The sequence below is a fragment of the Ictalurus furcatus genome, chromosome 7, assembly GCF_023375685.1.
Source record: "Ictalurus furcatus strain D&B chromosome 7, Billie_1.0, whole genome shotgun sequence".
Taxonomy (NCBI): Eukaryota; Metazoa; Chordata; class Actinopteri; order Siluriformes; family Ictaluridae; genus Ictalurus; species Ictalurus furcatus.
Genome location: NC_071261.1, coordinates 14,724,361 through 14,749,044, shown reverse-complemented (window position 1 = coordinate 14,749,044; position 24,684 = coordinate 14,724,361). Strand labels below are relative to the sequence as shown.

Here is a 24,684-nt window from a genome sequence, read left to right as displayed (position 1 = left end):
ACCCCTGAGTCTCTTCTTCTAACCATGTTTGAGATGCTCCTTTATATTCTTAGATTTGCACATATGGAGTGCCTTCTTCAATCCAAACAACAGATTTTTAATAACTGAAACTAGACAGTAGAAGATTGGAAAAAACATCGCCTGCTCTTTTTACAATCTTCAGCTGTCCAGTTTCAGTGAGTCTGTGCCCACTGTAGTCTCAGATTGCTGTTCTTGGCTGTCAGGAGTGGAACCTGATTTGCTTTTCTAGCCTTTCTTTCTCAAGGTTTGGTGTGTTGTACTTGGTGACATGCTTTTCTGCTCACCACAGTTGTAAAGAGTGATTATTAGAATTCCCAGAGCCTTCCTGTTAGGTGGTATTCAATCTGGCCATTCTCCATTGACCTCTCTAATCAACAAGGTGTTTCTACCAATAGAACTACTGCTCACTGGATGTTTTTTACACTATGATGTGCTATAGAGATTATTTCTGTGAAAATCCAAGATCATCAACAGTTTCTGAAATACTCAAACCAGCCCATCTGGCACCAACAGCCATGCCCATTCTGATGTTTGCTGTGAACCTGTATGAATTTATACATTGTGCTGCGGTCACGTTATTGGCTGATTGGATAACTGAATGAATGAAAAGGAGTCCAGGTGTCCATATTAAAGTAGCTGGTGAGTGTACATTTTCACCATGTACCTTAAACATCTAAACCTCCTGAGAGGAAACCAGAGCTGTTTGAAGTAATATTTTTGTCTTTAGGAATTTAGGAAAGTTACACTTTTACATAGGCCTATATGATTATAGAGAAGCTATTAAAGAGGTCAACATGCATCTGTCTCTTTGTGTTGAAAAGCTGTATATATTTAATCTGCATTTTTTTTTTTTTTTTGCATTAGGTCTCCCTCCTTTAAAGGTAAACGTCATAAAGATCATTCAAAAAAAAAAAAACAAAAGAGGTGCTGCTGTCTTGATTAAATCCTGAGAGAGACCACAGAAAATGTTGGAATCAGGTGAAGCTCTGCTGATATTTACATTGGTGCTTGAAAGTTTCTGAATTCTTTAGAATTTTCTGTTTCTGCATAAACATGACCTAAACATCATCAGATTTTCACACAAGTCCTAAAAAAAGACAAAGAGAATCCAATTAAACAAATGAGACAAAAATATTATTCTTCGTCATTTATTAATTGAGGGAAATGATCCAATACTACATATCTGTGAGTGGCAAAAGTATGTGATCCTCTAAGATTAGCAGTTAATTTGAAGGTGAAGTTAGAGTCAGGTGTTTTCAGTCAATGGAATGACAATCAGGTGTGAGTGAGCACCCTGTATTATTTAAAGAACAGGGATCTTTCAAAGTCTGATCGTCACAGCACAGTTGTTGATGCTCATCAGGCTGGAAAAGGTTCAAAAACCATCCCTAATTTGTTTGGACTCCACCAATCTACAGTCAGACAGATTGTGTACAAATGGAGGAAATTCAAGACCATTGTTACCCTCCTTGGGAGTGGTCGACCAACTAAGCAATAAAAGATGTCTCTCTCAAATTGGCTAATATTAATGTTCATGAGTCCACCATCAGGAGAACACTGAACAACAATGGTGTGCATGACAGGGTTGCAAGGGGAAAGCTACTGCTCTACCAAAAAGAACATTCCTGCCCTTCTGCATTTGCAAAGATCACATTGACAAGCCAGAAGGCTATTGGAAAAATGTTTTGTGGATGGATGAGACCAAAATAGAATTTTTGGTTTAAATGAGAAGGGTTATGTTTGGAGAAAGGAAAACACTGCATTCCAGCATATGACTCTTATCCCAACTGTGAAACATTGTAGTATTTATTCTGTATAATGATTCCACATTGTTGACAATAGACTGTTTTTGTTTTGATTAATACAAACCAACCAGCTTCTAGCTCTGTTATACAGTATATTAAATAAAGATGTTACTGCCATTCACCAAAAACACTAAAGAAATAAACAAAAGGGTTAGTAATTTTGCTAGAAATAGGCATATGCATGGTTATCATAGCTTTTATAGCAACAGTAGGATTATCTGCATTCTCTCTTAAACCCTTTGTGCTCTCTCTCTCTTTTCATCTATCCTGATGCAGTCCAGATTGAGCTGCTATGTTTTCATCACTTCAGTGGTTGCTACAGCAGTGAACAGAAACATTCACACTGCAAAACTCTTCACATCATCACCCTCAGCATGTGTGTGTCGGCCCATGTCTTGGTGAGAAATCATTATCTGCACCTGAATTTTTCTTCACACGATTGCAGCCATATCAGGAACATTCTTGTTCTAAATTTATGATCTTAATCATAGTCTTTTTGCCCTCTTAGTTATAGAGCCACTCTTTTAAGAGGGTAATAAAGGCAAAGTAATAGATATTTACATTTACATTTATTCACTTAGCAGACGCTTTTATCCAAAGCGACTTACAAATGAGAAAAATACAAGCAAAAGATATGAAGGAAAACATTCACTATTTCAGCCAGAGCCACTCAAATGTATTATTACGATTAAACTCCTTTAGATCTCTGCTAAATAAGGGATTATTTATTGATTCGGATTTTCTGATTGGAGCACACCATCAAAAATGTGTCATACTACGCACAAGACACTGTGCCTTGCATTAGTATTCACACCCCTTGAACCTTTCTACATTTTGTAGTATTACGACCTGGAACTGCACTGGATTTAATCAGGATTATATAGTAAATAACTAAGTAAGTTTTACTGATAAAGCACATTTAAAATACTTAAGAATAAAACTGAGACTAAAAACACAGGAGGGCACAATAAATAAAGAATAATGCTAAGAGATGAAATAGTAATAACAATCAATCAATAAATAAATAAATAAATAAATAAATAGGGAAAATTCAGAATGCAAGTGTGAAAAGATATGTTTTAGTTTTGATTTGAAAATGGTAACTGAGGAGGCCCTCCTGATAACTAGGGGTAGGCTGATCCTCAGCCATATCGCAGTGACGGCAAAGTCACAATCACCCTTCAGCCTCAACCGAGACGGTGAATCAGCCAGGAGTGATTGATCAGAAGACCACAGAGACCTAGGAGCGGTCATGAATCAACAAAATAAATAGCCCAAAATATTCATGTGGGTGTAAAAACAACATAGTTTACATAAGTATTTACAAAGAAAAAATTGTGGTTGCATAAGTATTCACCCCCAATACTTTATGGTAAAACCCATTAAGTAGTTCTGGTTCAATCAGAAGTCACATATTTAGTTAAATGGAGTCAATCTGATAAATCACATCTTCTTAGAAGGCCCCAGAGTTTGTTAGAGAACATACCTTACCACACAGCACAAAGAAGACCATGGAACTTTCAAAGTCTGTGACAAATTTCTGGAAAAGCATAAACCTGGATTTAGTTATTCAGAAATTTCCCAAACTTTGAACATCTTGAGATGAAGTAGAGCTGCAATGCCAACAGCCTTGGCAGGGACGTCTTCACTGCCAACAAGTCTAGTCCTTCTTGTTACTAACAAACAGACAAATGTCAAAAATCTTCGATAGCCAGAAAATGGGCCTTGTGTTCCTATACATGAATGAGAAAAAAAATCTAATTAGTTAATCTACTATTTATAATGATAATTCCATATAAATCCTACAAACGTTCAATTACTTGTTCTTGAGATATCGAGAATCTTGTACAGACAGGCAGATGCACAGACGACCTGAAAACGTAATGCCTCCACCACCTAGTGAAAGAACTGAAAGAATATTTTGCATAACAATATTGCCTAGAGGGGGCTATCCATCAAAAAGTCAGTGACCAGGTAAGGAGGGCATTAGTCCAGAAGGAACCAAGAGACCAAGGCTTACTCTCAAAATGATATGATGCTACTACCACCATGCTTCACTGTGGAGGTGGTGTTCTCAGTATTGGGTTTCCTCCAAATGTAGCACTTTTTGCCAAAGGCCAAAAAGCTCAGTTTTGGTTTCATCATACCATAGAAACTTTCTCCATGTTTACCGAGTCTCCAACCTGATTTGAGGCAAACTCTTAAAGGGATTTCATATGGCTTGCCACTGGTGCTTAAAGGCCAGCTTTGTGGAGTGTTCAGGCTATGGCTGTCCTGAGCTGTGGATCTCTCAGCTTTTTCACAGTTACTTCGGCACTTGGCCTAGCTAACGTTCAAATTTATGAAGTAATAGAGGATTCATGTTTCAGATCATATAATGTTTATTAATTAGGGTTACAACTACGTTGGCAGTAACTGGTAAAGACCAGTCCAATGGTATTTGATAACGGACAGTTTGTATCACCTTATCTAACAGTCATCCTTTTTTTTTTTTTTTGTACATTGGGTATATTTTTCAATAAAAGTCCTATGATGCAATTGATATCACAACAACTTAATTGCTGACTCTCATCTTACCATGTAAAATACCTACACAACAGTCTTTATATTTAATTAAAAATAATAATAATAAAAAAAAGGCAAGTTTTTGTTTTGCTTTCCATAGTTTTTGCACATAATAGACTTTTCTTAGATATTAGAAGAGTGGACATATTTAAATAACTCCAAAGTAACTGTTAATAGTGTCAATTACATGATAAATTAGTAAACTAGAACACAAATAGGCAGTTTAGGATATTCCCTATACAACTACTGAAGCAGTCGATACAGTAACACATCATCCAGAGGGCAACAGCAGCATTGCTCTTACAAAGATATCTAAAGCACAAAAGGCTCAGATGCTTTTAAACTCAGGCTGTTTGCAAAACCGAAGCTTGTTGTGAACTAAAATAACGGTTCTTTAAAAAAAACAAAACCAAAACACATTTTAAAAATATTTCAACAGCTGTGTAGTAAATATTACTCTCACAAATCAACATGCATGCTCTTGTTTTGGAAACACAGTCCATATTAATTGTGAGAATATTTTAATGCTGTATGTCTTATTTTCCCAAAACAAACCTGGGTTAAAGCAGCATGTGCTAATTTCTGCTCACTTCAAGACATCTCCTGGTTTACATCAAACCTATCCGCTCAAGATTAACATCTGATTTAGGACCTGATTTAATCAGATTCTTTATATCATCTGTCCGACTGAAGGTTTCAGCATACCTGAACCAAAAATAAGATTGCAGAACATCTTTCTTTCCTTTTTTAAGTGTCCTATCTCTGTCCAGAACATTTCGCATCCTCGCCACTGAGGTTTGATATTCCTCAAACAAATATTTGCTGAAGAAGAAACATAGCACTACAGTGCCTTAAATCAACAAGCTAGCAGAACTCAATTTATCCAGTTTGGACTTTGTCCTCTTGAGGCCACGCTGGACCATGTGCACTAGGTACTTGTGTAATGGGGGTGCAGCGATGGCTTTTGTAAGTCCCTAAATGTCTGAAGCTTCGGCCACACTGGTAGCAGGTATAGGGTGTGGCGCCACTGTGAATGCGCATGTGTGTGTACAGGTTGCCGAGCTCTTTGAAACGCCGGCCACACTGGGGGCACGCATAAGGGCTTTCGCCAGTGTGCACACGCTGATGTCGTTTAAGACCGGAGAGCACAGGAAAGCCCTTACCACACTGCGGGCACGGGAAGGGACTCTGTGCGCCGCTGTGGCTCAGCCGATGGCTCTTGAGGCGAGCAGCGTGCCGGAATCTCTCACCGCATTCAGAGCACACAAACGGCTTTTCGCCCGTGTGGATGCGCCGGTGCTGCCTCAGGTTGCCCAGGTAGTTGAAGCGGCGGCCGCAGTCTCCGCACTCGTAGCCACCTTCCACCTTCTTCTCACGAGCATGGGATTCGCTAGAGCTTGCCTTCCGCCACAGCTCTCCCTCGCTGCCCTGACCTCCACTGGAAGAGGAGCCGGACTGAGCAGCCTGAGCGCTCTCTTCTCGGTGCATCAGCTTCATGTGCTCTTCCAGGAACGAAGAGTCAGGGCAGAGGGTTCCACAGAAGGGGCAGATGAAGGTAGGGGCAGAGAAGTGCTGGTCTGAGGAAGAAAAAGAGTAGGGCTTGAAAGAATGTTATGGTCGTGTAGCATTAAGTAGTGTAAGTTTCAAACACGATGCAGCTTATACTCCTGAGAAAAGAAGCAAATAGAAGTATGCATCACTAATTTAAAACTATTTTCTCCATAATCCAACAAGTCATTAAAAAAAAAAATCATCAGTAGCATATACTGGATGCATACTGTACGGAATTCTACACTATGTGGTCAAAAGTATGTGGACACATGACCATCACACTTGTATGTGCTTGTTGAACATCCCATTCCAGATTTAGTCCCCCTTTGATGTTATAATAACCTCCACTCTTCTGGGAAGGCTCTCCACTCGATTTTGGAGCGTGGCTGTGGGGATTAATGCCCATTCAGCCATCAGAGCATTAATGAGGTCAGGCACTGGTCTCAGGTGAGGGGGTCTGAGGTGCAGTCAGGTTTGTGCGTCTTGGTTCCAGTGAAGGGAAATCTTAAAGCTACAGCATACAAAGGCATTTTACACAATCGTGTGCTTCCAACATTGTGGCCACAGTTTGGGTGTGATGGTCAAGGGTCCACAAACTTTTTGGCCATATAGTGTAATCGGGCACTAAATATTTTTTTGCAAACTAGCTACTGACACAAAGGTTATGAAATGTGCAAATGTGGAAAAAATGCAAACAAAAAAACCCCTGTATATCCAGAATATCTAAAAAAAACAAACAAACAAATGAACAAATCAGCATGATTCTGACGTTGGTGATGTTGATGTTTATTTGCAAAGATTTTCATCAGGGCAACTTCTTTCTGGAAGCAGACAGCAAACAAACACAGACCTGCCATAACAGATGAGGAATGATTCGTAGTCGTACATTATTCAATTGTACCTGGTTCACCGGAATATAAATTTCAATCTGACTGACAGGTTTACTCTATCCTGATTGAGTCACAAATATTCGCTCTTGTTTACTGTCAAACGGTTGAGCACGACCATGTGTGTGTGTGTCTTGTCAAAAAATGCGGTGAAAACTCCCACACAACGTTAATAGTGTGATTAAGGTGTATACAGGTCTGTAACGCACGTCAATAATGCGACTAAAACAGGAATACTCCACATGTCTTAATTCGATTTGTGTTTACTTCGAGGATAACTTTAGTCGGATTAAGGTCATCAATAATTGCTGTTTACATGCTAGTTTCTTAATCCGAGTATCATCTTAATATCAGATAATTGTTGTCCATGTAAACGTATTGACTGTCTCCAGTACTGGGAACACAGCTGTGTTATGTTGTTAGTAAAATTTATTGTTCGTGAAAGTCCACACCTTAACTGTAATGCCATCTCCCTTTAGAACTCTAACCTGGATCTAATCGGTCAATACTGTCCTCCACTGGGCTGCTGTTGTCCTCCTCTGGTGAGCCGTGAGCATCCAGGGCAAATGGAGCAGAGGAATCGTCAGAGACCGGCCCCATCCCTCGCCCTTCTTCAGACTCTTCTTCAGCTGTCGGTCTTGCAGCATTCTCACACTTGGACTCAGATTCACCTGATCAAGCAACAGCAACAAGGTATGATTAGTTTCCGAGGAAATGAACACATCCTCCCCTAATTTTGCTTCTCTGAGGTGTACTGCGATAATATCCGTTTAATGTTCATTATAAGCTCTACCTCTTATTACACACTAGGCAGCAGCTGTAGCAGCATACAGAGGACTTGCTTATCATGCTTACTTAATAGTCCAAAAGATTAACCTAAACAGAAGGAAGTGTTATGCTGCATGTGTCAAACATATACCCTGCAGCTTTTCATTCGTCTTGTGTGAACTTGGGGGACAAAAAAAATAATACGGAAACACCTCATAAAACACTATACAGAATTGACATTACGTATGTGAAAGTAGTTACCATAAAAACCACTGTACATACATTACCGGTCAAAAGTTTGGAGACACTCGACTGAAACGTTTCTCTTGATCTTAAAAGCCTTTTGATCTGAAGGTGTATGATTAAATGTTTGAAATCGGTGTTGTAGACAATAATATAATTGTGCCGACACATTCATTTCTTTCATTAGAAAATTAACATTTTATTTACAAAAAAAAATCTCTCTTTTTTTTTTTTTTTTTTTTTTTTAAATGGATGACTTGAAGCGGGCACACAGTGGCTTAGTGGTTAGCACGTTCACCTCACACCTCCAGGGTCCGGGATTCGATTCCCGCCGTGGCCATGTGTGTGCGCGGAGTTTGCATGTTCTCCCCGTGCTGCGGGGTTTCCTCCGGTTTCCTCCCCCAGTCCAAAGACATGCATGGTAGGCTGACTGGCGTGTCTAAAATGTCCGTAGTGTATGAATGGGTGTGAGTGTGAGTGTGTATGTGATTGTGCCCTGTGATGGACTGGCACCCTGTCCAGGGTGTACCCCGCCCTGTGCCCGATGTTCCCTGGGATAGGCTCCAGGTTCCCCTGTGACCCCCGTGACCCTGAAGAAGGAGTAAGCGGTAGAAGATGGACGGATGGATGGATGACTTGAAGCAAAATATTCCAAAAAGCAGCCGTTAAGTGTCCAGTATAGGTGGGAACTCCTTTAATACTGTTTAAAAAGCACCTCAGGGCGATTCCTCAAGAAATCGGTTGAGAAAATGCCAAGAATACATTTCTGGAAATTCTAGGCAAAAAGGGGGTCTACTTTCAAGATGCTAAAATATTAAGTTATGTAGATTTATTTTGGATTTTTTATCACAACATAATTCCCATAGTTCCATTTGTGTTATTCCAGAGTTTTGATGACTTTATTATTATTATTATACATTGTGTGTGTGTGTTGGGATTAAAATAAAGAATGAGTGTGTCTAAACTTTTGACCGGTAGTGTTCTCTGGTTTCTATCATGGCTGGCTTGACCACAGTCTGAAATGCAGGCCTGTGTGCTGTGCTAGATGCAAACCACACTCGCATCTAAAACGATTCATAAGCATGCTGTGTGTTGCTCCGGCAGTGGCGTAACCGGAAAATTATTTTGGATGGATGAAGAAATATACAAAATAAAATCACAATTGTCTCTCTCATCTGTACAATTAAATCAGTAAGTGTAACGCACTCGTGCATTTCAGGTGGATCTCAGACAGCAGTAGTAGTGGTGGTGGTGCTGATGCTAATTTTTTATGTAGCCTAATCATTTAGGTGCGATCTATTGTCATTTAAGGCATAATCTACCATCCAACAATCCTTTCGTATCAATAACGTCGTTATGAAATATAGTTATGACACTGAAAAAGCCTAAAACAACACGATCATAACAGGGGGAAATTGCACATTATATTATAAATCCTGATCTACTTTATCTTACAAGACAATGCATTGATACTGCAGTGGTTTACAAGATCAATGTAAAAGCCTGCATCGACGTATTTCTCGTATTGGGGCTTTAGCGTATCGTCTCATGTCTAATAACTACAGAATATACCTGCACAATATGGACAAATCCTTATACTGTAACAGCTATAAGTCTGCTGAAGATCTTAAAAATACACTGTTCAATTCTTGATGCGACATATATTTACATGTAGTATTACAGCTGTGACAGTGGCAGCTTTTTAAATAAAAATTAACATTTTTATTTATTTTTTTAATTAAATAAAAACCTCAATATAAAAAAAATGAAATGGAGGCTTTATTTTAACACGACTGTCAATGAAAGAACTCAAACACAGCCTTGTAGTGTCATGTTGCTGCAATGAGAAACCGCCTGAGGGCGCTGTGGGATATGGTATTGTGATTGCATGCAAGGGAAGGGGAGAAGGTTTGGCTCCTCTCAAGGTTTCTTCCTCATAACATCTCAGGGAGTTTTTCCTTGCTACCGTCGCCTCTGGCTTGCTCATTAGGGACAAATTCATATGTTTGAAATCTATATTCTGAATTGATATATTTCTGTAAAGCTGCTTTGGGACAATGTCCATTGTTAAAAGCACTATACAAATAAAACTGAATTGAATAGAAGGGTAAACTTGAATAAAGAGATGGAGTTAAACACGGTCACACGTTTCTCTGACGAATATTTTTTTTCCATTTACAAGTGTAGCATACCACAAGCCTATAAAACATTGAAAGAAATACCATTAGGACGGAAATCTAAATAACACATTCAAAATCTAATTTTTAAATACACAACTGGGTGACATTCCTGGAGATGGCTCCTAAGTTCAATTCAATTCAATTTTATTTGTATAGCGCTTTTTACAATAGACATTGTCTCAAAGCAGCTTTACAGAAATATCAACATGGTATACAGATATTAAAGGTGCGAATTTATCCCAACTGAGCAAGCCACTGAGTGGCGACGGTGGCAAGGAAAAACTCCCTAAGATGTTTTAAGAGGAAGAAACCTTGAGAGGAACCCGACTCATCTGGGTAACAACAGATAGTGTGAAAAAGTTCATTATGGATTTATATGAAGTCTGTATGGCCTTAGGAGCAGCCGTAGTCCCAGCAGTCTGGAATTAGAGAAGATTTGAGCTCCATCCAGAGGCAGAAAGGATCTGGATCTCTAGTATCTCCATAAATTCATGTGGGGCTCGGCGAAAGGAGAGAGGGAGAAAAAAGATAATTATGACTGCGAAGTAGTAGAACAGAATCTAGTCAGGGTAGGCTTGAGTAAACAAATACGTTTTAAGCCTAGACTTAAACACTGAGACTGTGTCTGAGTCCCGAACACTAATAGGAAGACTGTTCCATAACTGTGGGGCTCTATAAGAGAAAGCTCTTCCCCCTGCTGTAGCCTTCACTATTCGAGGTACCGTCAAATAGCCTGCATCTTTTGATCCAAGTAGGCGTGGCGGATTATATAAAACCAAAAGGTCGCTTAGATATTGTGGCGCGAGACCATTTAGTGCTTTATAGGTTAACAAAAGTATTTTATAGTTAATGCGAGATTTTACTGGGAGCCAATGCAGTATTGATAATATCGGTGTGATATGGTCGTACCTTCTAGTTCTAGTTAGGACTCTAGCAGCTGCATTCTGGACTAACTGGAGCTTATTTATATTCCTACTGGAACATCCAGAGAGTAAGGCATTACAGTAATCTAATCTAGAGGTGACGAATGCATGAACTAGTATTTCCGCATCATGTAGTGACAATATGTTTCTTATTTTAGAAATATTTCTGAGATGAAAGAAGGCTATCCTAGTAATATTATCTACATGAGCATCAAATGATAGGCTGGAGTCAATAATCACTCCAAGGTCTTTAACTGCTGCACATGATGAAACAGAAAGACCATCCAGAGTAACCATGTGATCAGAAAGATTACTTCTAGCTACACGTGGGCCTAATAAAAGTATTTCTGTTTTATCAGAATTAAGTAGAAGGAAGTTAGTTAACATCCAATGTCTAATGTCCTTTACACAATCCTCAGCTTTACTAAGCTTCTGTCTGTCCTCTGGCTTCGCTGAAACATACAACTGTGTATCATCAGCATAACAGTGGAAGCTAATTCCATGTTTACGAATAATTTGACCTAGGGGTAGCATATATAAAGTAAAGAGCAGTGGGCCTAAAACAGAACCCTGTGGAACTCCAAAAGTAACCTCAGTACGCATGGAGAATTCACCATTTACATCTACGAACTGATAACGATCGGTCAGATAAGACCTGAGCCAGGAGAGGACTGTTCCCTTAATACCAACAACATTTTCTAATCTATCAAGGAGAATAGTGTGATCTATAGTATCAAAAGCTGCACTAAGGTCGAGTAACACAAGCAGAGAGACACAACCCTGATCGTAGGTCAGTAGAAGGTCATTTACTACTTTAACTAATGCTGTCTCTGTGCTATGATGAGGTCTAAATCCTGACTGATACATTTCATGAATGTTATTCCTATCTAAGTACGAGCATAACTGCTTTGCTACAACCTTTTCTAAAATCTTAGAGATGAAGGGGAGATTTGATATTGGTCTATAGCTGGACAATTGAGACGGGTCAAGATCAGGTTTTTTAATCAAGGGTTTAATAACTGCTAATTTAAGTGATTTAGGTACATAGCCAGTGCTTAGGGAAGAATTGATTATATTTAGAAGTGGTTCAATTACTCCTGGACAAATCTGTTTAAACAAACATGTAGGTACGGGATCTAGTATGCAAGTTGATGAATTGGCTGAAGAGATTAATGTAGCTAGTTCGGTCTCTCTAAGCGAAGCAAAATACTCTAAACATTGATCTGATATTGCTACATTGTCATGTAATGGGTTTGTTACAGTACTGTCCGGTTTTAATTTAATGGCCTGTATTTCACGTCTAATATTTTCAACCTTATCGATGAAAAATTTCATGAAATCACTGCTATGTAATGATTGAGTGTTTCTCTCTGTAGTGGTTTTATTCCTAGTTAATTTTGCTACTGTGTTGAAAAGGAATCTAGAATTGTTTTTGTTGTCTCCTATTAAGGTGGAGAAATAGATTTTTCTAGCATCGCCAAGAGATTTCCTATATTTCAGTAGGCTCTCCTTCCAAAGATTTCTCCTAAGATTTCTAGTGTTTGCCCATTTAACACACTTGTTAACACACTTGTTCCCCACAAATAAATTTCATCCAAATTTATTGGTTCATCTCTCTCATTAGGTACAGTAGGGATGTCACGAGAACCGATACTTCGGTACCAACATTCTTAAAACGTGACAGTACTTGTTTTTCTGCAGTAGCATAGGTACTGTTGGTAATGAATGTACCGAGGTTGCAATTCTTCTGGAACTGATGGGGGCAGCAAATACGCATAAGTGTTTTAGTCAGTCCACAAGTGGTGAAGAAGAAGAACGCCTACAAGCACACGGGAAAAACTACAGAAGATGGCAACAAGTTTAGCTCCGCCCCGACTTGTTGAGAGGAAAGGAGTCAAATATTGAAATACTTCGCATTCGAGGCGGATGACAACAAACATATAATTGACGCTGTGAAGCCGGTGTGCAACTGATGCTATCGTTCATTTCAAACAAAGCGAGGAAACACCTGGAATTTGGCGAAGCACCTAAAAGATGGTCCTATGTTAAGTTTGTTTGAGGCAGCTGGCATTGTGGCCTTGAAACCAGCTAACATTATGGTCCATGTGATGTTTGTGATAACCAGTTATTTGTTAACGACGCTAACGCATTGCAATTATTAATAATTATTATTCAAATGTCCATGCTTTTAATAAATCTTTTTGGCCTGCCACCATATCAGTGAATTTAAACTAATGCTCGCATTCAGAGTATAAGGGGTGTGTGTTGAGTGCACCTTAGCACTTGTAGCCTCCACTGTTTTATTAGTCAGTGTCAGACACTGTTTCATAACCCCCCTCTCTCTCGCTCTCTCTCCCAGTATCAGCCAGAGGAGGATGTCCTCCAGGAGAGGTTTTAATTTATTTTATTTTTATACCACACCGTGGTATCGACTTTGGTATCGAGTATCGTGTACTTTTGGTAGTATTGGAACAGACTACTAGATTTTTGTTATCGTGACATCCCTAAGGCACGGATCCAAAACGTTCTCAGATCGCCGCTGTAACATTTGGTTTCCTAACAAGATCCATCGCAGCAGCACAACCTTAAGTGAAATCGCAGAATTATCCTGACTGGATTCTGCAGCGCTCAAACAAACCCTTGCCAAACTAACAATAGACGACACCATATAAGGTTTGATTATGATTACGTCATTTGTGTAAACATGAAATCTCCCGCTATATGTCAGGCTATAAATACAAAGTAATATAGCAACTGTTATTATTACTACACATGTATACAAAACGTTGTACTTTGTACTTGCTATAGTGACTACTCAAGCAGAAACATGAACATGGTGTGTGATGTGACACCACAACAGGTGGCAGTTGTCATGGCCACCGTCACAGCCCTATGTAGTATGTCAAAATTCTGCAGTATGGACGCAATGCACACTGCGCTACCCCATATGGCATTGGTTCTCAACAAGGGGGTGGGGGGGGTGGGTGCCTGATCAGGGAGAGATTCTGAAAGGGGGTGCAAATTGTTTTCCAGAAGAAAAAAAAACAGACAGGGCAGCTTTTGTGTACTCGGTGTATTTTATTGCTTTTCAGATAGAATGTGCATAAATGAAAAACCCTGCGTTCCCTCTCCCTCTGTATTTTCTTTTTGCTGGGGAGAGGCGGAGCTTAGCCTTTTATCTAGCTGTCAGTGCAGACCAGTCTTGCCAACTTGGCACCTTTTCAGTCCCCTTTAGCGACTTTTTGAACAAACCTTAGCAACTTTCCAAATATCACCAGTACTCTCCTAAAAGCGCGAGGTCTTGCTTTCCCGCTGCACTCACACCTCTCTCTGTGTCTGCTCTGTTCAGTGAGAGGCTGAGAGCCGGAGATTTAACATTTCATGGATAACGAGACGTGCCCTTCATCTGAATTTATATTTCATATATATATATATATATATATATATATATATATATATATATATATATATATATATATATATATATACACAAAAAATTTATATATATAATTCATATGTGAATGATTTTAGAACACAAGACGATTGTAATGCAGAATGTTTTACATGTAAAATAGTACACGTTATTACAGCCTAGTTCTCTTGTTCAATGTAGTTATAGTACTCAGAAACATTTCATTTCATTCATGTTCCATACCTGTCCGTTATATAGTTTTATAAAAGTCATAAACAAAATCATAAAAGTTATGAAAAGTAATTAAAAAAAGTACAAACATACAAAAGCAAAAAAAATAAAATAAATCTAGCCATCTATCTAAACAAATTATAGATTAGGTTATATATATTTCATATAGAATAGATAATCATGGGGGGGGGGGGGGCAGGGGGGCGGTGCCACACGATAGGGGAGGCTTTAAGTTACAAAAGGTTGAGAACCTCTGCCATAAAGCAATCCTCGATTCTCTTCAGAATATTCGGGTTGCAGCCAAAATCTGCGGTAATTTTGAAAAACTGCAAGCTCCTCCGAATATTGCGGAGTTTGCTTGATTTTGCGATCATTTCTGCGATTGCAAAATCCTGGAGGAACTGGAAGATTTGATGTGTATGTGAACACCGTCAATGTCCTTCGTTTAAAATGCTATATAGCCCCTCCAGAATCTTGCCATTTTGCGATCGCAGAAACAATCGGAAAAAAAATCAAGGAACTCCGCGATATTCGAAGGAGCTTGCATTTTTTCAAAGTTACCGCAGATTTTCTGCAGATCCGGGCCAGGACGCGTCACGTGACGTCATCACAACACGCATTCAACCAAAACCCTTCTTCAATTCACGTGTGTAGAACACGAGTACAACTAAAAAGGTCTCATTTCCCAACAAACATCACTGTGAAAGACCGTGAAAAACTATTATGTGCAATGGCAAATTTCACCAAGTAGATTTATGCCAAAAAAAAAAACACCAAGAAAAGTCCAAAAAACCCTCCACAAACCGCAATGCAAATAACTCCAAAGTCCTGTACGTACAGGCTATAGAAGTAAAAATAAAAACGACTTCTATATATAAAGATGCACAAAGAGACTTTTCTACAAGGATTTCCTCCTTTAATTTTTCAGCACTGGCTTGTGTTTTTAATAATGATGAATACAGTGAAACCGCGATAATTTAACCAGGATATCATACCGTGAAAATGTCAAACCGTAACACCCCTTAGATGTAATTTAGTAGAGTACTAACGCCTGATTGATGTTCAGAACCGCTCTCTCTCTCTCTCTCTCTCGTTACCTTTATACTCAGAGGTGGAGTTGAGCTCCACTCCAGACATCCACTCATAATCGTAAAGTCTCTTGCTGGCGGAGGGCAGCATGCTGAAGATGTCCTCGCTCTCTGTCCAGGGGCTGAGAGAGGCCTGGTGCTGCCGCTCGCCCTCCACATCAGCACCTCCTCCGCGAGAGTTCTTGTCCTTCATCAGGTAATCGCAGATGGCGTCGATGTTCTCCTTCTTGACAGCGGGAGCAGCCGCTTTGGCTTTCTTTGGCTCAGTGTTGCTGCTCTTCTGCGGCGCCTGGACGAAGTCGGCTTTCCTGTTGGCCGGTTCGCTCGCGACACACTCCAGCCGGGCTTTGAGCAGCTCGATCTCATCGGTCTTCTCCCTCAGCTCCATTTTCAGAAGCCTGGTCCGTGCGCTCACTACTTTGCGGATTTCGGACAGGGCCTCCTCCAGCGCCACGGTGATGTTCCTGCCGAGGTGCTCGGTGATCTCACTTACTGAACACACCAACTCCTCATCGAGCTCCAGCTCGCAGAAACTCTCCTCCGCTCGAGCAGAGGGCCCTGTGCTTTCCATCAGTGCAGCCTGAGAGTCAGACACCTGCCCCGTTTCAATAAAACTATGGTTTCTTTTACGGCTCATAGCTTCAAAATAATGCACTGTTTTGAACGTTCGATGCTCCAACACCGTAGAGTTTTGACAACTTCCGCTTGCGTTATGACGTGTCTTTGCTAAGAGCGCCCTCTGGAGGACTGGCGGCTCACTACAGCTGCACCTTCACAAGACACCCATCCATCCTTTTTCCATGCCGCTTATCCTACACAGGGACACACCACACACTCTGGACATTTTGGAAATGCCAATCTGCCTACAACGCATGTTTTTGGACTGGGAGAGGAAACCGGAGTATGTGGAGGAAACCCCCGAAGCACACACAGGTGGGATTAAAACCCCCAACCCTGGAGGTCGAGGCAAATGTGCTAACCACTAAGCCACCATGCCCCCCCCCCCTTCACAAGACAATTATCCTTTATGAATGATTAATAAAAGATTTTTTTAAAAAATGTTTCAGCAAACACTTGCATACCCGTAGGGCAAAATGAAGAAGTGTTCTTACATAACAAAAAAAGGATATGAATAATGAAAATAAAATGAATGTATATAACCTCAAATGTTTGAATATCCCTTTTCGAATGTTCTATAAATATTATATAATAACTACAATATATTATCCATCCATCCATCTTCTACCACTTACTCCTTTTCAGGGTCATGGGGAACCTGGAGCCTATCCCAGGAAGCACCAGGCACAGGGTGCCAATCCATCGCAGGGCACAATCACATACACTCTCACACACCCATTCATACACTACAGACACTTTAGACACGCCAATCAGCCTACCATGCATGTCTCTGGACTGGGGGAGGAAACCGGAGTACCCGGAGGAAACCCCCGCAGCACAGGGAGAACATGCAAACTCCACACACACACGGCCCCAGCAGGACTTGAACCCCGGACCCTCAAGGTGTGATGCAAATGTGCTAACCACTAAGCCACCGTGCACCCTACAATATATTATATTATTGATAAGTTTCAGGCATGATCTCTGTGCCTCAATTCTAAAAGTCTGTAGTTTGTGTCACAATGTACCGGAACCAAATTGTTTTGTGTTCTTGGTATGTGCTGTTTTGAGCATTCCTAATCACCCTGCCTTTTGTCCTCTCTCTGTCTCTGTCTCTCTCTCTCTCTCTCTCTCTCTCTCTCTCAGTTCTTCTTCTTCTCTCATTATCTAGTAGACTAGATGTCTTGTGGTTCTTATATCACTCGAACATACGTAATAGATGTTTTGATTATATCTGTGACATGTTCCAATTGACATTTATCATTCTTCATCAATAATCACTGAACAATTGTGTCTGTGTGACTTCTTCCTGGGCCCAGATGAGAGGAAATCAGCCAGAGCAGGGTTCAAATTCTGGTTCTGACTGGTATCGGACAAAGAACTTAAGAATTACATTGTATTATATTATATTATATACAAAGGAGAAATTAACAACTTTTAGCAAAATGTCTTCCAAAATCTTTCATACTTCATTTTTTTTTCAGATAGCCTTTAAAAATGCTTTTGACAAAAGAAGAACATATTGAAATAATTCTCATGGCTACGTTGGGAAGCTGGGAACGAGAAGTGAACATCCATTGACGATATATTTTGGGGTAACACTGCCATGACCCCTGATTCGATCCTGAACTCAGGTTACAGTCTAAGAGTTTCGGTGCATGTTCTCCCCGTGACTGTGTGGTTTCCCTCTGGATTGGATTATGCACATGTTATGTAATGTTATGTAAATATTCTTCTGTAATTCTATATTATGTTCATCATGTTTCCAGCATTTTTGCATAGCCTCTGCACTTTCTTTGGATTTGGATTCTATGAAGTTTACTCCACTCAGCACCCTGTCCTTATTTATGAGTCGGTTCTAACTCTGTCTGATTGCTTGGCTGCTCTTTGACCTTTCTTTTGGGTAGTTCTGCCTGATAGCGTACACTTAATAATTTAAATCAGGTATGAAAAATTGACTTTTTCTTAAAATATTGTTTTTGATGCAGGATACATTCAGTATATGTTTCCAAATTTCCTCTTCATCCCACAATTCCTGCCAGATTTTAGTGACAGCATGTACTCAGCTAAGTAGGTTTAGCTCCAAGATTTAGTCAGAAATAACTCTACAGCGCTGTATTCAAATGAGGTCTGAAGACCTACATCTTCACCAAGCACTTTAATTAACACTTCTGTTAAAAATCCCTTGTCTTACTTTTTTTTTTTTCATGTTGCATTAACCTCCACCAGCAGGGTTTTAGTTTGATGGTATTCTCTCACTCATTTTTAAACAAGTCTGACTATTCATGAAAAAGTTTGTTGGTGTCTGTTGGGGCAGTGTGTACGTGACAGTTTTGACAGAATATATCCCAAAAAACCTATTGTTGTTGGCGTTGGCTGGCGTCTGTCAGTGCAATGTAAACAAGGCTTTAGACCTATTGAATTAGCACAAGGATGTGTATTTCATAGAGAAAACAAACACTTCTGTACGTCTCTGAATAAGTGTATTTGTTCAGTGATCTAAATGTAAATGTATATGTAAGCTCCATCAAATCTGAACTTTATTCAGGTTATTTTTAGTGTGTAAGTAAGCTGAATTTTCCTGCTGTCTGGAATGGAAAACCTGCATTTCTGTGAATCTCAAATTACAAGATCTGATTAGTTTGCAAAAGAAACTAAAATCTGGAACAAATTAAAGAGTATTTTATTATTTCAAATCTGAAATAAGACTAGAAAACACTGAAGGGTGACGTTGCATAGTGAATGTCATTCATTCAGTCAGCAGTAGAGAGCAGCAGTGCATAGCATTTGTTTACTCGGTATGTGTCTCTTGTGTTTTTCAGGGTCTCTGGTTTGGTATATTTTTTTCAAGATTGTTCTGCCACTGTCTCCCTTATAAAGCACCATGATGTCCCATACACAAAAATGCTTTGACATTCATTTTATTGCCCACATACACAAATGGCAATTTAGATTGATCTTTTTGGTATTTCTCTGTATTTTTACTTCACACAAACATAGAAAATGTTCTATATTCCCCACTTTACTGCTCACATACTCTAGATTCATATTTTCAAATAAAATGTTATCATGTTTACTAGTTTTATCACAAAATCTTCAGTGCATATGGCACTTCTACCTATTTTACTTGGCATAGTCCTGCCAAATCCGCTGTTCAGATTGTGCTGTTAAATCAAATTGATTCTCTTATAACTAGACTATACACCAATTAGCCATAACATTAAAACCACTGACAGGTGACATGAATAACATTGACTATCTCAATACAGTGGAACCTATCGAAGTGTGGGATATACTAGGCAGCAAGGGAACACTCAGTTCTGGAAGCAGGGAAAATGGGCAAGAGTAAGGATATGAACGACTTAGACAAGGGCCAGATTGTGATGACTAGACGACTGGGTCAGGGCATCTTCAAAACTGCAGGTCTTGTGGGGTGTTCCCGGCATGCAGTGATTAGTACCTACCAAAAGTGATCCAAGGAAGGACAACCGGTGAACCGGTGACAGGGTCATGGGCATGGCTAAGATCGAACGGTGTCAGAACACAGTGCATCACAGCTTGCTGTATATGGGCTGTGTAGCTGCAGGCCGGTCAGAGTACCCATGCTGACCCCTGTCCACCACCGAACACCGACATGTACTACCTACCTAAACAGTGTTACAGACCAAGTACACCCCTTAATGGCAACAGTATTCCTTAATGGCAGTGGCCTCTTTCAGCAGGATAATGCTCCCTGCCACACTGCAAAAATTGTTCAGAAATGGTTTGAGGAACATGACAAAGTGTTCATGGTGTTGACTTATCCTTCAAATTCCCACAGCACACTTTCAGAGGTCTTGTGGAGTCTATGCCTTGACGGGTCAGAGCTGTTGGTGGCATCAGGGGGACCTACATAATAGTAAGCAGGTGGTTTTAATGCTATGGCTGATTGGTGTATTACTTTCTCATCATTTTTAGAGCTATATATTTATGAAGTATGTGTGCAAGAAATTTCTTGATGTGAGAATGAATTTGATGATGCTTGAAAAATAAAGTGCTTATAAAAAGTCAATGTTTTTTTTAAAAAAGAAAAGAAATATATACATGTATAAAGATGAATGTAGAAGGAAATTATAATATCTGTGGAATACATTAAGGTATTTTAGTAATTTTTTTTATTACATTGTCTGGTTGTTTAACAACACAGTGACTTTTTTCACTGAAAGTGTGAAGCTCTTGTTGCCTTTGTGGGGTTTTTTTTTGTTGATGCATCAGTCTTTCTCAGAGGTTGGAAAAGCTTAGCTCAAGCAAGGCTAAAGTCCTACACACCTCAGTGTGGGTTTTTTGACCTGCTTTTTTATGCTTATGCTGCCAATGTGACCGTTTTACAGGAACCCTGTCACTCTGGGCAAGAAAACATGGAGGACACATGTCCAAGAGATTTTAAGATGGTCACAGCCTGTGTCGTGCTAAATATGGAAACCTAGTTCTTAACATACAATTATAACATATAATTCTACTGTATATGTGACCAATAAAGACTCATTATCATTATCATAAGCAAACAATAATTATTGCAAAAAACCCCAACATGTATAAAATCATCAGTACAGTGAATTAATAATATACTGTGCATATGAGGTGCTATGACATATCCTCTAGTAGTTATATACTTATGAAAGGTAAAACCTTCATACACCCTAACACATTGCTGAAAAGTAGTGGCTATCCAAGACCTCTTTGATAAAGAAGTCTGTTGGAAGTTACAGGGTCCACTGAACCTTACAAAAAAACAACCTAAGGGTTGTTTTTTTCAGGATAACTGAGCAGATATCAGACAGGTAAGGTAAGCCTTACCTGTCTGATATCTGCTCAGTTATCCTGAACTAACTACAACAGTACATGCCTTACACAGGCCAGAAGGAGGAAGCATTATTTGTACAATTCTTGTAGTAGTATTTTGTCAAAGACTACCGATCACAACTTTTAAGTTAAAATTAACATTTTTTCATGATTTAAAGCAGCTCATCTGTCTTTTACAGTAGCACAACCCTTGCGAAAAGAAATCTGGACTGATGGAGTTTCAGAGGGATATACGGTACTGCAGGCCATGCTGGTACCACTAAAGGGGTTTTATGACAGATCAGGGTGTGACCATGCTTCCTGGGCATAATTTACTTTCAGTGAATCTGAAAATACTCAAATGTCAAACATGACTAAACACAGGGGACCAGCGCAAACTGTCTACATTGACTGCAATAGTACAGTCGTTACTAGGGAAATAGCTAATAGAGATCACCAAGCTAGTTTCCTTTCAAGCTATTTTGCATCATAAATAAAAGAGGCAGAATCCATCTAAGAAACCTAAATTGGTTCTTAAACTGCTACTGTTTCATATGCTATGTTACGCTTATCAAACAGTATATGATGAATGTGGTCAACAAACATGATTGGTTTGTGACCAGAGACCATGCTCATATCATCAACTCCAGTAATGAAAACTGGGGGATGTTGTACCTCTGACTGTTTCAGGGTTGACTGAATGCTCAGATCCCATCAGTGATATCATGAAGGCATGTCTGTTTGTGAATGCACAGTAGTAGTGACAAAAGCATGTGCACTCATCGTAACGCATTGATAAGGTCCATGTATCTTCCTGCAAAGAGGGAAACTGTAATGCCAGATACTTCCTATCCCAACAAGGCTCCAACATATCAACATTCTCTACATGCAAGTCATAACATTTGCACTGAGAGAGGAAGATCATAACCAACTAGTGTAGACCAATATCACCACAGTGCTGTTTTATGTCAACCACTAAGGGACCACAAAAATCACAAGTAATATATTGAAGTGGGAAAGCAAGCTCTGGAAGTGGGTAGATGTACACTTTGTCTTAGGGGTTGTCAAAATATTGGGCCTCTGCAGTCAAAAAATTGTACACCCTGTCTCTGCCTGTAAATGCAGGGAGACTTCACAATGAGGTAGTTCTGCTAATGTGGCACTCCTGCAAAAGATTGGAAGTCAATCTGAAATCAGTCACAGTTTAATGTGATTCACAAACAGGACAGAGACAGACACTTTAGAAACCATACAAAACAACAATCTTATGGATCGATAAACAATTTGTGCAACTTGCCATATGAACCAGCAGAACATGCTGACATAAAGACAGCATACAACCCCAATTCCAAAAAAGTTGGGACAGTATGGTAAATCCAAAAAAACAAGCAAAAAGAGTCATTTGAAAATTCAGTTCACCGTGTACTACATTGAAAACACATTGTTTGATGTTTTACTTTGTGAATTTAAGTGAATCCTTGCTCTTGAAGGACTAGGCCTTTTTTGGAGGATCCTTATATACTATGATAAGACGATTGCCTCACCTGTTTTACATCACCTTTTATTTCTTGTTACGTCACTACTAATTGTCATATCACAGCAAACCAGTGATTACATTTCCCATCCTGCACGGCAGCCTGCAAACATGGCCACCATGGACTGCAATTCCCAGAACACTCATATTGACTCTAATCACGCACACCTGCATCCTATTCACAGCACTCACAACCACGCTATATAAGAGACCTTTTGAACACTATGACTTTGTGAAGTATTACGCTCAGTTGCATAGTCTCTGTTGTATTTCCAAGCCTTATTTTGTGTTTGCTTTTCTGGTTATAGACTTTTTTTACCCTGTTGACCTCGATTCTCTGCTCAGCCTAGTTTTGCCTGTTTGCCTGATTGTTTGATCCTAGCCTGCCTTGGACTTTGTTTTGTGCCTGATCCTTTGTACTTCGTATTGTTTGACTAAACTGCTATACCTGCACTTGCTTCCGTCTCAGCCTCCATTACGTGACGTTAGTCCTATATTGCCCCTGTCCCAACTATTTTGGAACATGTTGCATGCATCAATTTCAAAATAAATGTTCATCTTTAAAAAAAAAAAAAAAAAAAACTATACAACTATACATACACTATACATGATTAGGTAAAACATCAAATGCCTTGTCTTTATACATTTTTTTTCTTTAAATACAAATCAAAGTATATTTACAAATAACTCCTCTTTGTTTTTATTAGCATTTTCCATACTTTCCCACCTTTTTCAGAATTGGGGTTGCATTTATTGGCCATCTTTACGGCCAGTGATAGCTCAACATGGGCTGTCTGAATTAGAGAGTGGAGTTCATACAGTACATGTAAATAATTAAACATATAATAAATTCTACAAGGATTCATTTTGTTCCTAGCAGCATACTGTAAAGCTTTTGAGTATTTACTGTAAAATGCATTCAAATGGATATCAATAAACAAAATATTTGGTATAATTGGAAATAATAATTCTTTGTATTCGTATTTTACAAGAAACGATTTATTTGTATTAAATCATGTTCCACTTACACTTGTCTGATGCTTTAATCCAAACTGCTTATAAGTGAGGCAAGTACAATCATGTTCTCAGCACTGAATAGCAGTATATTTATAATTAGTTGTGTTCAGGCAGAGTTTGTGAATCCTAAAGCAATATTAATGCAGAAATATTTTTTTTATCCATATATGTATTTTCATACAGTACATGAGCTGCAAAACTACAAATCAGGTTTCAGGTATTTTCCAACTGACACCACAACCCAAATGGATTAACTAAGTTTTAGGGCGGGAAAAAAAAAACCCTGACTATATGCTGACAAAGAAAAGTGCTAACTGCAGCCATTTGTGCAAACATTTATGCTGGTCAAATTAACTCATCCACATTGACGCAGGTGGAGTGCCAAAATAGCGGATGTGACATTCAGAATTTGCTGGCGCAGTGGTAATGAAAAAACCACAAGCTTCAAACTTGAGGCTGACACAAGCTGAATATATTCAAAGGAATTCAGTAGCCTTGTAAAATATACAGATCTATACAGATTAAATAAACAGCAATAATAATAATAATAATAATAATAATAATAATAATAACAACAACAACAACAATAATAATAATAATAATAATAATAATAATAATAATAATATTAATAAAAACCTCTGAGCTCCACCATAAAAACGGACTGATTATCCAGAAGATCCAGACCAATGTGTTCAAATTTGGGAAATTCCCCAACTGAAATCTCATTGAAACCTCTTTTTAGAGTGGTTTCATTAAGTGTAATTGTGAAACTTTTTGTAAATCTACTGTATGTCTTTGTCACAATAAGAAAGATCATGTTCTTGTTCAGAGTTCCATGGATAGGCTTCACTGACCGGGATAAAATTGTTATTGAAGCACAAATAATGCACATACAGAAGAAATCTCACCAAGACAACAAATTATCTTGGTGTTCCAAAGTCTGTGTTAAACTAGTTATTTGATGTTCGAATATTTCTTTGGATTTTTTCATTCAACAACATCAAAGATTTTTAATTGCAG

At 39.1% G+C, this 24,684-nt stretch overlaps 1 protein-coding gene across 1 annotated transcript; it reads right to left on the bottom strand.

The window, feature by feature from the left end:
* Nucleotides 1-3,921: 3,921 nt before the first annotated feature.
* On the bottom strand, nt 3,922-16,589 carry znf16l (zinc finger protein 16 like). The gene is made up of 3 exons (XM_053628807.1): nt 15,684-16,589; nt 7,318-7,500; nt 3,922-5,968 (listed from the first exon to the last, which is right to left on the bottom strand). The coding sequence occupies exons 1-3, from the start codon at nt 16,309-16,311 to the stop codon at nt 5,271-5,273; spliced, it is 1,509 nt and encodes a 502-aa protein (XP_053484782.1). The 5' UTR covers nt 16,312-16,589; the 3' UTR covers nt 3,922-5,270.
* Between the last annotated feature and the right edge of the window lie 8,095 nt (nt 16,590-24,684).